Source organism: Xiphophorus couchianus, chromosome 20 (genome assembly GCF_001444195.1).
Source record: "Xiphophorus couchianus chromosome 20, X_couchianus-1.0, whole genome shotgun sequence".
Lineage (NCBI taxonomy): Eukaryota > Metazoa > Chordata > Actinopteri > Cyprinodontiformes > Poeciliidae > Xiphophorus > Xiphophorus couchianus.
The window spans coordinates 2,957,165-2,972,750 of NC_040247.1; the positions used below are offsets into that span (position 1 = coordinate 2,957,165).

The 15,586-nt window shown below is 40.7% G+C and overlaps 1 protein-coding gene across 1 annotated transcript; it reads right to left on the reverse strand.

Moving 5' to 3' along the window:
* Positions 1-733: 733 nt before the first annotated feature.
* Positions 734-11,024, reverse strand: gdf5 (growth differentiation factor 5). The gene is made up of 2 exons (XM_028003829.1): positions 9,885-11,024; positions 734-3,133 (listed from the first exon to the last, which is right to left on the reverse strand). Exons 1-2 carry the CDS (start codon positions 10,549-10,551, stop codon positions 2,226-2,228), a joined length of 1,575 nt encoding a protein of 524 aa, XP_027859630.1. The 5' UTR covers positions 10,552-11,024; the 3' UTR covers positions 734-2,225.
* Positions 11,025-15,586: the final 4,562 nt, after the last annotated feature.

Genomic DNA, 15,586 nt, shown 5'->3' on the forward strand with positions numbered 1-15,586 from the left:
TGTAGAAAATATGTCTGGTTTGGTTTGAATGTATATACTGTATGTGCAGGACAAGCATACTGGATACCGCTCCAAAAGCAGGAAGTGGACTACAGCACAGGGGATTCTGGGTAAATACAACCAAACTAATGCGCTAGCCTAGCGTTAGCAGCAGAAATGGCTCCTGGTCTTTAGCCAAAGACTAAACAGAAATCCTCCAACCGCTAAAATCTGGCGCCTCCATCTTGTTTCCACCTGGTGAAGAAGGACACTCTCAGTGTCTTCAGAGGTTTTTGTGTCGTTTCCTTCAGTGGTTCTTGGTGCAGCGCCCCCACAGGCCAGGAGGGGAACAGGTTGGTTTGACTCAGTGAACCACAGCAGCTGGAGGTGGAGCAGATGATGGAGTTCTGGTTCCGCAATCAGACTTTCTGCTGGAAAAACATCCTTAGACATCACTAAACTTTAAATATTTCAAAACGTGTTAAAACAGGAACTAGTCTGTCTCTGAAACGAGGTTCAGTAGGTGTTGGTTTATCTGCAGTGATCAGAGCTTTTCCTGTTTTTGGCTGTGGGTTTGGAGGAGAACAGAAATGATGGCAGGCCTGGGCTCCCGATAAAAAAGTCAAACTCAAAAGTTCAATATTGATACATAATTTTTTCTTTTTTTAAAGAACTATCCATTTAAATAATTAAAACATAAACACACCAACGACAAGTGACAAAGTGAAATCAGCAGCAATAATTAAAATCCTCATCCTTTTCCAGTTTGTTCTTTAATCACCAATCATCACTGGCAGGAAACAGAAATCTGTCATTTTTAAACAGATTTTATTCATTTAGGTTTTACAGTGCTGGTTTATTTTAACATTGTTGGCCTTTTTAAGGATGTTAATTATGCAGATTAACCAGAAACTGTAGGAACTTGTTCAACCCCAGTGAAACATGAATGTTATCAATAAAAAAGGCATTCTTGTGTTTGACTTTACTTCTGGCATCTGAAACGCTCAGATTCTTCCAATAGTTCAGTCTGTGGATCATTCCTGATGGGGAGGGGGTCAGAGGTTCCCACTGATACCAGTCCGAAGCTCAGTCACTTTGGAATTTTTTATTGAAGACTAGTCTAAACAATTTTTCCACATTTGGAGCAGGTCAGATTAGCACTTCATCACTGTTTGGCATTTATACATCAGGGATTCTTCACATGCTTTACAGAAAAAAGGACATCTTGGTTAAGGAATACAAATGACTCCATCAGATAAGTGCTGGAAAAAAGGGGGCGGTTCTGAGTATAATTCACTTAATGTTCCTGCAGAACGTTTTCCACCAATCAGGATGCAGATACGGATCTGAGGAGAGTCTTTTCTGTTTTTGTTTTGGGCCGTCTCTCAGACACATCCTGACAACGTCAACAGTTTAAGTGAGTCTGTGTTTAAGAGCACAATTTCCATCAGTTTATCTTCTTGTGTTTAGCCTTTGCAGCCTTTGGTATGCAGTGTGAAAGCCCACTGGAGTGGGGAGCCATGTCTGTGGCACAGCAGTATGGAAGGCCCTTCATAAACTTACTCACTCTAAAGTTAACAATAATAATAACAACCAATCATAGCAAACAAAGTCATATTTTTACGATGTTAGTCATTTATTTATAAAAGTCACACTTTCAAGTTCAATATTGACTACTGAGTTAGCTTACTATTTAGCTTACTGACTAAATATTTAGTTTGAAGCAAGCAAAATATTTAGCTTTAACTAGCTTCAAAGAAAATATTTAGTTTGCAAGCTAAACATTTAACCTACTAACTAAATATTTAATTCGAAATAAACTAAACATTCAGCTGTAGGCCAGCTTAAAAGTAACTATTTAGTTAGGTTGCTAACTAAATATTTAAATAGCAAACATAACATATAGATTAAAGCTAAATATTTAGTTTGTACCTCAACACTTAGCTTAAAGCTAATCATTCAGTTAGGAAGCAAAACTATTTAGCTCCAAACTAAATATTTAGCTTGCCAATTAAATATTTAGTTTAAAACTGTGATATTTATAAATGGAGGAATAACATGGTCAAAATATGACTTTGAAATCTTTTTTCTCATGACAAACTAAATTATCCGAATTATTGATGTTAATTTTTGACAGTGTAACTTTACAAACGGGCCCCATAAAGCAGCGTGTCTTTTGCTCTGTGATGATTTGCTTTGTAGATTTCAGAGAACTTGGAACAAACGGAGTCCGTTTTCTGTGGCTGCTACCTGCAGCCACAGGACTCCACCACCATCTCCTCGTACTGCTTATAGACGACATTGTTGGCCGAGTCGATGTAGAGGATGCTGATGGAGCTGAGGCGCGTCGGGACGCAGCAGGTGGGCGGGGTCGTGTCCGGCTCCATGGAGTTGATCAGGGTCTGGATGATGGCGTGGTTGGTGGGCTCCAGGTGCGAGCGTATGGGGAAGTCACAGGCGCCGTCGCAGTGGTAGGCGTCGTACTCCAGCGGCGCGATGATCCAGTCGTCCCAGCCCATGTCCTTGAAGTTGACATGGAGTCGCCGGCGGTGGCAGCGCGGCCTGGACTTGGCTGCCTGGTGCTGCAGGAGGATCTGAGAGGGGACCCGGAGGGGTTTCTTGGCGCCTCTTGGCGGAGGAGCTCGCCTCATCCGTCGCTGGTTGAACAGATACTCGTAGACGGTTTTGTTGTCGTGACCCGAACGTGCTTTGATCTCGTTGTAAAAGAGATCTCGCTTCTTGCTTTTCCCAAACACCAGGAGGAATGCCTTCTCCTTGTTGGTCCTGCCAGGTCGAGCGAAGCCCAGAGTCTGCAGGTCCAGCGGACGGCCTCCTCGGTGCTCCAGAGCCTCCAGCTCCAAGCACAGCTGCTGGCTCTTGAATCCCTTGAAGACTTTATAAATGTCAAACACTTCCCACTTGTTGCTGAATCTGCCCAGGAGGTCATCCACCGTCCTGGATTGGAGCAGAGCCGCTTTCTGCCGGCCTGAAGCGCAGCTGTACAGCTTCAACCAGGGCACCGAGCCTCCATCAGCCGCCGCCACAGAAACCAGCTTCCTCAGGATGCGGAGCTCGGCCCCCAGGAGCCCATCCCGCTCCAGAGAGCTGATGTTGAACTGGTACTTCTGACGTCGCAGCATGGGCCCTCGATCATCTGCCAGAGACAAAACAGTGTTAAAAAGGTCACATCGGCAGTTTCCCACACTGCAGATTTAGTTTAATAAACAGCATCTGTTTGAAGAAACTCTCCCAGCTGGACATATGTCTAATTAATTCAATTTATTACGTGTTTCATACAACTGTTTCCACTTTGTGCATTAATTTGAAAACAGCTTTGCATGATGATTCCCTAAATTTCTGAATTTTTGGCCTTGTGTTGAACAAGAACGTCAAAAAATGATCATCAATATTTCTATCATTTGTAAACAAATAACAGAAAATCAAAAACTGATGTGAAGTAGACAGCCACTCTGTTGTTCAGTTAACTGAAAACAAAGAATGAAAAATAAAAACAGGAAAAGATTGTTTACAGTTATTTCATCTTTGATAAGTGATGTTTAATGTTTAATCAAGTTAATTGCATGGTCTCCAATTAATCACATTTAATTGCCACAATAAGCAACATTTTCAATTCCAAAACAACTTTTGCTGCTACATTTTTGAATAAATAGACATGGAACTTCTTTAGCAATGTGGACTGTGGATGCTATTAGCAACATGCTCAGCATCCAGATGCTATTTTAGGCTTGAATAGCTTTGCTAATATGCTAACTCCTTTTTAGCATAACTTGAAAGCAACCATTGTCTTTTCCAGCATCCAATCAGTTCAAAGCAGAAATTAACCCCCAGTTGGCCAAGAGAAGAAACGTTGTCCTCCATTGCTATTGTTAACGGAATTCCCTTGTGCGTCAGAGTTACTGGCGTACCGGAAACTTGTGATTATAAAGGTTCCATTCAATACTTTTGTATGTAAAAAAAAAAATGCCTAAAGTTTTTTTAACTGGTTGAAATCTATGTAATTAATTAATCGACATTAACAGATTAAAGTCCCAGTCCTATCAGACGTCAAAATAGAAACATTTCTTTTTAATCCTGTATTTATAAAGCACAACACTGACTGACCTTCGTAAAATATTGCAATAGTGAAAGGAAGCAGCAGAAAATTTACTGCTCAGTAGTTATTTTGTCACATTTCTGAGATCAGGTTTTCCACTTCTGTTGCATCTGCAGCATCTGATTCACAAAACAAACAGCAGGACTAATCAGTCACTGCAAACAAATGTTTTTGTATCAACTCTGTTATTGCACCACAGGAAACTCAGAAATGGCATAGAGGAATGAAAATGGTTCCTCAGTGAGTCAGATCATAAAACCTGAACAGTGTCTCATTGTGTCAGAGAGGAATACCATTTAGTGTGCATGTCTTTAAAAACTAATTGGGAAAAGAACGTGAGATTATTTATTCCTCTCAGATTTTACGCTTCATACTAGAAAAACCAGAGATAATTCCACTGAAAAACTCAAATGTTTCATCAATGGCCTTTTTTTATATACAAACGACCTATAACTGAGATGGTTGACTAAGATGCCGGAAGCAATCAAAGCAACACTCCAGGTATGATTTGATGATAGGAAAGCATTATAAAATTATATAAATCTAAAAAAAATCTAATTTACATAATTTCCCCCCTTTAAATTATGCACATTGTAAAATAACTTAATAATTTATTTGAATTACGGTACTCTCAAAAGTGTGTTTCTGAATATCAATCAAATATTTATTTAGCGTTTCCGAGTTGAGAAAAATATATTCTAGATGAAGAAAAAATTTGCTGACAATTTTTGTTTCTGTAGATTAGGGATCCTCAAATCTGTGCGTAGAGGTTTGCAAAACACAAAATCTTAAGTACTTTTTTGTTTAATTTCTAGTGCAAATATCTTAGTACACTTTAAATAAGTCAAAATTGATTTACCAGTAACTTTTCAGCAAGAAATAAGAGCTTTAAGAAATTAACTCCTTAATACTCCTTATTGATGGAAAAAATACTAACTCCATTGGCAGATTATTTTACTTATAACATGGCAAAATGTCTTGTAATAAGTGAAATAATCAAATACTTATTCATCAATAGTATGGAAATACTTAAAACAGGCTACTATGTCTAGATGAAAAATTACTTGTAAGTTAGCTTTGTCTTATTTCAAGTGTATTGAGGTAATTGCACTAGAAATTAGACTAAAACTACTTGTGTTTTTGCAGTGTGGTGTCCTGCAACTTGTAGATGTGTCCCTGTACCTGAAACGACTCAATCACCTCCTTTGTGCTCAGTCCTGCTCCTGACGTGATTATGTGACTCAGATGTATTGAAGCAGAAATACATCTACAAGTTGAACTGAACTCCGTCCTTTGAGGCCTGGAGTTCAGGACACCTGCTATAGATATTTTTCCTTTTTGTGCCAGTAAAGGCTAATGAGTTAGTTTTCCACATAAAGTTGTAGAAACGTGGAGAGCACTATGAGATGTTTTGTTTCCTTTCAATGGTAGAAACCAGCAAAGGTCATCCAAATGAAACCCAGCATAGAGATAATCTAAAACACACCCAAACACGCGTGTTTGTAATTGCAGTATTTTGAGGACCTTGGCTCATGTGAGACTTTCTGAGGTCTGTCACACTAAACCGAAACCGGACCCCAAACCAAACCCTGAAACCAAGCCTGAGCCTTCAGACTGCAACAATGTGATGTCCTTTCTCTTCCAAGATGTCCTGAAACTCATCACAGTCCTCAAAAGAACCTCTGGTTCCTCATACAGTTTATTCCTTCTCACGACACCCCTCCTCCCATCCAGCACCACCAGAGCGGTAAAAAGTACATTAGAACCAGACAGGGAGACCACATCTGACCACAAACAGGCCTGCTATTACAGACCTGCAGCTATTCCCCACTGACAGCAAACCAGCATCTGCTACAGAGGAAACAAACCATCAACAGCAAACACACATACACACAGAAAAAGAAAGAAATGTTGGCACTTCTCTACAGACGGCCTGATTAAAGCTGAGAGGAATTTGATTTCACAAAGTCTCACATACTTTTAAAGCAGAAAGGTTGAAAATGTTTGCAAGCTGCGAAAATGTTTACAAGCTGCTGAGCTCTCAGGTGTGGTCTTTGTTATCACCTCAGACTTTACATCCTTTAATGTACGAAAGAAAATCCAAACTATTTCAGGCACTGAGCCCACATGGAAAAGGTTTTCCTGGAGATAATTTGAGCTTTCTAAATAACGTTCTTGGCCTCAGATTTCACCTGTCACAGGCTTCAGGCGAGCGGAGGGTGGGTGGGCCGTTAGACTGATCAGAGCTGCAGTTAACACTCAGAGAGAGCTGGTTATCAAAAACTGAGCTTGGATTCCACTTTTTGTTTGAATAGCTAATGTAGCTGATGCTACGTAAAGAGCACTGATGGGTTTTCTAAATATAAATTTTTCTTTTGACAGTGGGTAGATTTGATGTGAATCCTGCTGCTTTCAGGGATGGCTCTGGTTTATTTTAGTGACGTCTGTTGTGTCTCATAATGAATTTAAATGAGGCAAGAAAAGAAAACTACAGCAAATTATAATAAAATCTTGTGTGGTACTGGCTGCATAGCTTCCAATGCACCACAGGAATGTTGCTGGTTGTTTGGTTTCTTTGTAATTTTGTACTTCTGCACATTATTAGTTTGGTGGTAAAAATATGAAATAGTCTTATCTTATTAGCCGAGATATTCTGGATGAGAAGATGTTCAGTACCTCCCCAATTCTGTCTCCAGGCTGCAGCATCAGGCTTATTGCTGTGTGAATTACAGTCAAAGTGGTTAAATCCAGGCAGATAGAGGTTGGGAATCTGATTTAGTTGGACTTACACAATTAATAGATGAGCTCCTCTAAATGGTTGCTCTGAAATGCTTTTACTGTTGCTCTTTAGGGATCCAAGAGAGCTTTTCAAAGACACCGAGGGGGTAAAAAAACAACAATAAAACAGCAGAGGGAAAAAGGAAGAAAGAAAATAAATAATAACAATTTAAAACAGTAACACAAAGGAGGAATGAAAAGTGAAATGAAGGAAGACTATAAAAAGGAAAGGGAATCTGTAATAGTTGTGTAAATATGTGGTCGAGGTCGACGGCATCCTGCTGAGGACTCGCTGAACAAATACAGGCCAAATTACAAGTGCATTAAGTGCTGGAAACATAAACCTTCCAGCAGCAGCAGAAATATTAAACTTTGGTCATTTAAACATTGTTTCAAACAGTTTTACACGGTAAAAACAACACGACACTAAAGGGGGCCTGGAGGAGCGTTTATTTACCCTCCTGGAGACGGATATCACTGAGAGCCCACCAGATGTTGGAAAAGCACAGCTGCAACTCACAGATGGGTAAAGTCTGCAGTACGTCCACAAATGGATCAGAACAAACACACACACCTACATCCATATTCCCAGGATTGCTCCATGGAAGCACTGGGAAGTCTGGTTTCAGACTCTGCAAACAAAATGCTTCCATTAAATACATTCTGAGGTTCTAACAAGTACCAACATTTTCAAAAGGAATCCAGAATCATAGCTTATATTTTCTAAATGCCTCCAGGTGGTTCATAACTAACCACAACTTTATTCTAGTAACTGAGACAATAACCAGAAGAATCTGTTAATCGTATCGCTGCTCATATTTTCTGCATTTGACCATTTTTTTTAAACGTGATGCAAAAATCTGACAGAATTGTAATCTGTCATTTTAACAGATTACAATTCACACATCTGACAACTTGGTGGAAGAGCAAAGAGATCTTCGATCAATAACAAAATTCCCTCATGAACATCATCTCTGACCTGGACACTAATTTTAATGCTTCTTGCTTCCCAGAGCTCTGGATGCTTTGCAGTGCCAAAGCGCCACGTCGTGCTGGAAAAGAAAAACCATCGATCACAGAGTTTTCCCGACTTCTGATCACTTAAATTGGTACCTGGTTATGATGTCACCAGGTGACTCTGGACTCATCCAATCACAGAACAGGTGTTTAAAACAGATAAATGTGCCAAAACTTTCTTCAGCTAAACAGAAACAAAACTTTGAACCCAAAGAAGAAAGATTCAATTCTTCCAGCTGAAAACTTGACATCAAAATGAACTTTGACCTGACCCTTCAGAGCCACATAAAGACAGTTACAAAGTCGGCCTTCTATCAGCTGAATAACATTTCCAGGATTAAAAGATTAATGCCTCAGCATCAGAGAAACTCATCCATGCATTTATCTTTAATCGATCTTTAATTGATTACTGCAGCAGCGCCTTATGGTGAACTGCCTTGCTACTGAAATGTTTTGTACAAATAAACTTGATTTTGCTTAACTTTATGCTGTCAAGCTAACACCTGTGACTCAGTTTCTTCATTATGCCAATATTCAATCTGTCTATAGATATAGATAATCATTCTATCCCTTCATACCTCAGGCCACGCCTCCAGGCACCATCATGCACTTTGTTCACAGAAACACGCGTTGGTAAATGACCAGTTGAAATTATAATACAGTCTATCAGCAGAAAACGCCAGAACACACATGGGTTTTATTGCTGTATACCTACAAAACAGTGATCTCGTAAAAAACTCTGGGTCACCTGATCATTGTTGCGGCTCTTACTTGTTCTGCTGTGCCCTGGAGTCAGTGCCTGTGTTTTAGGCAGACATGCACTCAGATATCTGATATTTTGCTTCAACTCGTCTGGTTTCATGTGACATGAACACTTTTAAGGAGGAATTACATTAGCCCAACTCTTCACTAAATAATTTCAAAACTGTAAATGGATAAAATAACTGGATGGAAATTGAAACATCATCCCTGGAGGAGGCTGTCTGCAGAAAAGTGGCGCTCTCGCTGGGAATGGTTTGTAAAAACAAAGCAGAGAACGTAAGGAGGGAAAAGAGACTTTTCATGTCTCCATTTGTCATTCTGCCCTGCAGAGCAGGCTGCAGAAAATCATGAGGATCCTTTTCTCTCTTCCTCTCACACACCCAGCACCGCCCCCTCTGGTGACCTGCAGATTGCAGGTTGACCCCGCTCACTCCACACCCATCCATCCTCTCTTCCTGCAGAGATCTATCACTGTCTTGTTTTAGATCTGATCGAATGCACGGCTCTGAAGCTCCAGAGTTTTCACTCCCCCAAACAGGATTCAGGCAACATCCATCTAATGTTTTATTGGATTAAAACAAAACTACTTGATGCAGGAGTGCAAAACTTTTTAAATCAGGAGCCACAACTGTGAAGTTCAAAATAGTCATGGGCCACAAAAACTGTATCTGTCTTCTTATGAAAAATGCAAAAACAATTCTATCGAAGAAGCAAACTAAATACAAAATATTCAAATTAAATTATTACATTTTATAGATTAATTTTTATACAGAAATTATCTGCAAATTATTTTAGAGTCATTGTAGGCCACAGATTGTTGTTTAAAACATTCTCTCATAAATTAGTTTAATTCTACCTGTCAGTAAAGGTTTGTGGATGTTTGTTTTGCTATTTACTGTAACATTAAAATGAAAGCAAAAAGTTGTTTACTAAAAGATTAATAATTTGTGGTGTTGCTTACATTTTATTTTTTTTAAATATTATTTTACATCTTTTTTTGATCAGTGAAATTCTCTTTAGTTTGCATCACCAGCCTCAGTCTGTTGAAATAAATCTGTGCTGTTTTTGAATCATTGTGAAGGTAAAAATGGGCCCCGGCCGCACTTTGGACATCCCTGACCTAATCATTTAAAGCACGTTAATATCTCGTTATTTCATTCTTTATTAAGTGGTCGCGGTTATTTCACATTAACACAGTTGAAGCAGATCTTCTGTGGTTTCTTGGGATACTCACCGTGTCCTCTGTCTACGAAGCTGGTGATGGTGTTGGCCAGGCCGGCCTCATGCAGCGCGCTGCTGTTCAGGTTCCCGCTGCTCAGGGACCAGTACAGGGACAGCATGTAGTCGTGCGGGGTCACCAGCGGCTGCTTGTCGCCCAGTTTCTGCCTCCTGGCGGCGGCTCCGCGCTGCGCCGCCGGAGGAAAGCCGCCGCGCGCCGCCGCCGCCGCTGCGCTCGCCCTGGCGGCGACCTTTCCCGCAGGTTTCCCCGGTGAATCTCCAACTCCGACACCTCCTCCCGCATGTGCGGGGGCGTGCGGTTTGACGCGTGCATCCGCAGCGGGAGGCCAGGAGCGCGCAGCCTCTTTGCGCCCCAGGTCCAGCGCTCCGGTCGGCTGCTCCAGCTGCCGATGATGGTGAGGATGCGGATGTTCAGGGTTCCCTCCCGCAGTCTGTTTTCCTCTCAACGGGATTGTCTCGGCTGTAATCAGCGGGGGTCCTGCGTGGGGTTTCCAGCTCCCTGCAGCGGGGACCGGCTGCCTCCCTGAGGGGTGAGCGGATCCACGGTGGGTTCCTCCTGTGCGCTCTGCGGGTCCGCTCCGGCTGAGGGAGCCGCGGACAGGATGCAGGTAGAAGAGAGTCCAGCAGCTGAGCAGCAGAGAGAGTCGTGTCACAACGTTCATCCTAAAGCCCTGAAGCGCGCCGGCAGGCCGTCATGGTACAGAGCACAAAGTCACTTCAGGATCAGCGCAGCTGCTGGGCTGGAAGCGGAGCAGAGCGCAGAGATGTGGAGGCTTTCATCCTCATGTCAGACTCTGCGCGCTGCAGGAAAAACTTCTTATCCGATCAGAAACAGAGAAAAAAACTCAAATCAACGCAAATCAAACCGATCCTATAAAAGTCCTGCAGACTGTATTCTGTCCTCTGTCATGTTGAGGAAGCAGAATGCAGTGGAAGCCCCGCCAGCGCCAGAAGAACTGCTCTGCTGGATTTCTGGAAGAAACTTCTTTAAATCCCACTTTTTTTTCTTCCATGAGAGGCAAGAATGGCGTAATGCCGCTGCCTCCGTTTTTTCTCTTTTCCTCCAAAAGTTTGAACTCCGTCCAGTGAAAATATTTCACACACATACAACCTCTTTCTCCCTCACACACACACACACACACACACACACACACACACACACACACACACACACACACACACACACACACACACACACACACACCAACAAGCCAACCTGCAGGTGCTCCAGAAATCCTGCAGCAAACCTGAGCGCAGGAATTGGGGACGGAATTCCAGAAAGCGGTTTTAATTACCCCGTGATGTCATGCTGTCCAGACTCATTTAACAGCAATATTTCACCCCAAATCTTCCTCCCTCTTTTCCACCGATGACTCACTGAGACTGCAGCACGAAATGGCACAGAGTGACCCCCTCAACGCGCAAACACCAGAGGAGAGGAGAGTGCTTTATGGCGTTGAAGGCGAACTGTTTTAACTGCTCTAAAGTGATGTGAGCAACATCTCAGAGGCCCCGAAGGGCCCTTCAAGGGCCCCTGGTGCAGCTGCATCTTTTAGTTCTTAAAGGTTTCAAACAAATCATAAAACAACTTGAGCATGGACATAAAAATATTTGTTTCAGACAATATTAAGTCAAGATGTTCATGTTTTACCTATATAAATTGATGAGTTTTTAATCGAAAATTTTAAAATTTAAATTTTAAATTAAAAATCTAATTTAGTGGCTAAGTTGGTAAACAAATAGATTTTAATTTATTCTTGAACTATCAGATTTGTGCCAAGTTTACCATCCCGGTGTTTCAGGAAAACCTAATCAGGATCTTCTTTAGAAATGTGGATGCTGGCATTAGCATTAGCATTAGCTGCTACACGTTTAGCATTGACATGCTTTGCTGATAGCCTAGTTCCTTTTAACACAGCAATAGTCTTTTCCAGCGTCCAATCAGAGATGCAGCTCCGTCATCCATCACTGTTGTTAGCGGATGTCGTTTGTGTGTCACATTTACAGCTGTACTAGAAACATGTGAGAACAAAGGTTCCATACCGTAACCGTTGTATATAAAAAAATATATATAATGATAATAATACATTATCAGTTGTGTTAAACATTTTAACACGTTAAAATGTGTATATTTAGTTCATTCATTAACATGTTAAAGTGGTTCTGATTTATGAAATGTGTATAAAAATGATCTGTATTAGTCCAACAATCTCTTGATTGATGCTTTAACAAACTTCATCTCAACTATATGTTTTTGAATGTTTCACTGAATAAAGCTTCACAAAAGCTTGTACAATCCAGTAAAATCAATAATTTTTTTATTACTCATCAAACTATATGAGTAAACCTAATTTTTCCCAGTGATTTCAGAAAAACAACAGAACACAGCAACACTCCCTAAAATATTATCAAACCTAATTAAGAAGTTTGTGTTTTTCTCCGTTCAGCCTTGAAGAGACTATTAAGCTGCTGAAAGTTAATTATTATACTAATAATATTCAAATTTATTGAATAAGTTTGTATCTAAAGTCATGTTTAATAAATTAGAATATTGTTTCAATTTTTATATATTTCATTAATACATTTAATACATTAATTACTTTCACCCAGACTGGCATTGTCAAGCCTTTATTTCTGTCAATTATGAGGATTTTCTAATCTAATTTTAATCCAAACATGTTGGATTGAAATCTTACATGAGAACAATAAAATTCTGGTTTATTGAATATGACGTGCATCCAGCACTCTTTGATAAAATGACTCTGAAACACACGAGAGACTCGATGGTGCATTCACTTCTAACTTAAGAAACTCTACTCAAAGTATTCAAAGTAAATAAAGTAACCATAGCATTGGGGGAAAAAAGACTCATTTAACAGAAAACACTCAATTGATACAACGTGCTGATGACGTCATCACGTGACTCCCTCCGGTGGGCTTTAATCCGGAAGTAGCTTTGTTCGAGTATCTGAACAGGGAAAATGTTTGACATTAATATCTATGCTGCAAATTACAAACTAGAATGGAAATGGCGGCTGAGGCGGAAACACCACGACCAGCCGCGCGAGTTTGTGTTGAAACTAAGAAGTAAGTTTTGTCAGCACGGACTGTAACTGCCGCCCAGCTCGAGAAGACTCGTCCGCCATATTGGAGCGAAATATTTAGGTATCAAAATACATATTTAGTTTGAAGCTAAGCATGTAGCTTGAGAACGGAATATTTATCTCAAACCTAAGCAATTAATTCGGAACTAAATATTTATTTTCCCAACAAAATATTTAATTTGATAAGTATATAGTGCGTAAACTAAATATTTAGCTTGTTAAATATTTAGTTTGGAACTCTGACAGTTATGTAGGAATAATATGGTGAAAATATGACACGTTTTTTTTCTGAAAGACTAAATAAACCAACTTACTGCTGCTGATTTTTTCCTGTGTAATTTTCCAAATGGCAGCCCATAGTTTCAGACGCCATGGTGTCAAACAGCAACAATCATTCTTTGTTTTTACCTTCTGCCTCACTGATGAGTCTGGTAGATTTAACTTGGTAACCTCTGCAGCGCCCCCTGATGTGTGGATCTTGAACTGCAGTCTTGACCCTGTAATTTGGAGTAATCAGTGCAACTCTTCATATTATCACATCATGCTGGGTTTGTTAGGTTTACAGTTTTTAAACGTCCTTTTTTCTCAGCATTACAGCGATCTTGGTTCTGATTCGGAGTCTAATTTATGACACCACAAACAGCGCCAGTCTGGAGCCATAAACATAGTTTCAACCAAGCTTTAGGAGTAATTAGCAGCCAGAAAAGTTGGGTCAAACCCAGAACTCTTGGCAGCGGCGGCGGTCCCAGATGGTTTGGAGCTGGTTCTGGTTCTGCCTTGTTTGTCTTTCTGTTCTCTTGACTTGTGTTTTTCAGCATCAGAACGTGGAGATGATGGATGAGGTGAAGTGATTGGATATTACGAAGCTGTCGCTGATCAGTTGCGGGCCGGTGCTGATGCGGCCGGCTGCAGTGATGGTGACGGGTTTGTGTTGGCCGCAGCCTCAGCTGGCAGGGTCATTACATGCAGGTAACTGTGACCGAGTTCAGAGCGGCTCTGTTTGGCTCTACGGCTCATTACGCAACAGAAAACTAAATCACTGATTCAAAATTGGCTTTATTGCCCTGAACAACACGGCTTGGGCTGATGGTGAAGTTACACAGCAGGCTTTTCCTCTCTTTTCCTCTTTCAACACACTTTTTACACCTTTTTCTCCCTCGTAGTGAAAGCATGAATGTTAGTTTTACACCTCTGGTTTCTTTCAGGTTGCTGCGTTTGATTCTTCTTCTGCTGTTGGTGAAACAGAAACGAGGAGCAACAGAGAACAACTTGTCCTCACAAAGCTCAACTTTAATTCCACAGGTTTGATTTTCTGATTGTTTTTCTCAGCTGTTTTGCACATTTTCTCTCTGCGGTAATATTTTGTCATCCAGACCATGCTGGTTAGATTTATTTTGTAAAGAGAGCCTTAAAACTGTAATTTCTAATCAAATGTGAAAAGTAATTTGAGGCAACAAAAACAAGGTGGGAAGAAAAGAAGAAACAGAAGCTGCTGCAGGACTGAAAGTACCAACCAAAGCAGAACCAGGAGGATCTGACAAAAACTGAAAGGAGCCGGGAGACTTCACATCGGTGGATTGGTGCAGCTGAAGATCTGGTTGTGGAGCTGGGAATCTAACACAAACCAACACAAAGAGTAGTCAGTATCTTACCCATTAGAGAAGGAAAGGTAGTGGGACTGCAGCTCCCCCTGGTGGTGACCAAAACATCTAAAAATGAAATTCAAATGAAAATATTTTCAAACAAATAAAACTTTTTAAAGGCTGTTTGTAAAGTTACCCACTGAAAAGTTAACAGCAGTAATTTGAGTTATTTAACCTTAGGGAGAAAATGGTGGTTAATTTTTCAGTTATATTTTCACCATGTTATTAATTTAGAAACAATACAGTTTCAAATGAACATTTAATTCACAAGCTAAATATTTAGCTCCAACATGAACATTTAGCTTCCTAATTAAACAAAGTAACAAGAGTGGAGCATGAATTATATCCTACAAACAGAACCTCTATGGTGGAGCATTAATATCCCTATAACTCATGGAGATGTGAGAAATGTGAACTGGCATGATGTCTCTGTATTTCTGTTAATGCTTTATCAAATACAACACTATGATGATGATGATGATGATGATGAAGAAGGTATAAAAAAGAAAACCGGATGAGATTCAGTCAAACTCAGATTCATGTCATCCAGAGTGATTGTGATCCAGGATCCGGTGCTAGAGCAGAACCGGCCCAGACGCAGAGGAGGGAGAAGAATAACTGGATGAAAAAAACATTAGAGGAAGTGGACAAAACTGGAAGTGAGAATAAAGGTGAATCTCAACAACAAGGAGCCGGCGCCGGGCTCGATCCGTCACCGTGTCACTTATCTAATCCAGAACAGAACCTGGCTCTCTGCAGCCCAGGAGGGTCTCAGCCTCCGGAGCAAAAGTCATCTGGCTTGAATCTGCTCCGGCATCTTCGCTGGATGTTCCAAACTCAGAAATATCAACAAGTCATCTCTGTAGGCCAAAGTTTCTCTGTGAAAAACCACATTTCCTCCGAAGTTGCTGCGCTGGACGTTCCTGGCCTGGAGCTGGACGTCTGAATGA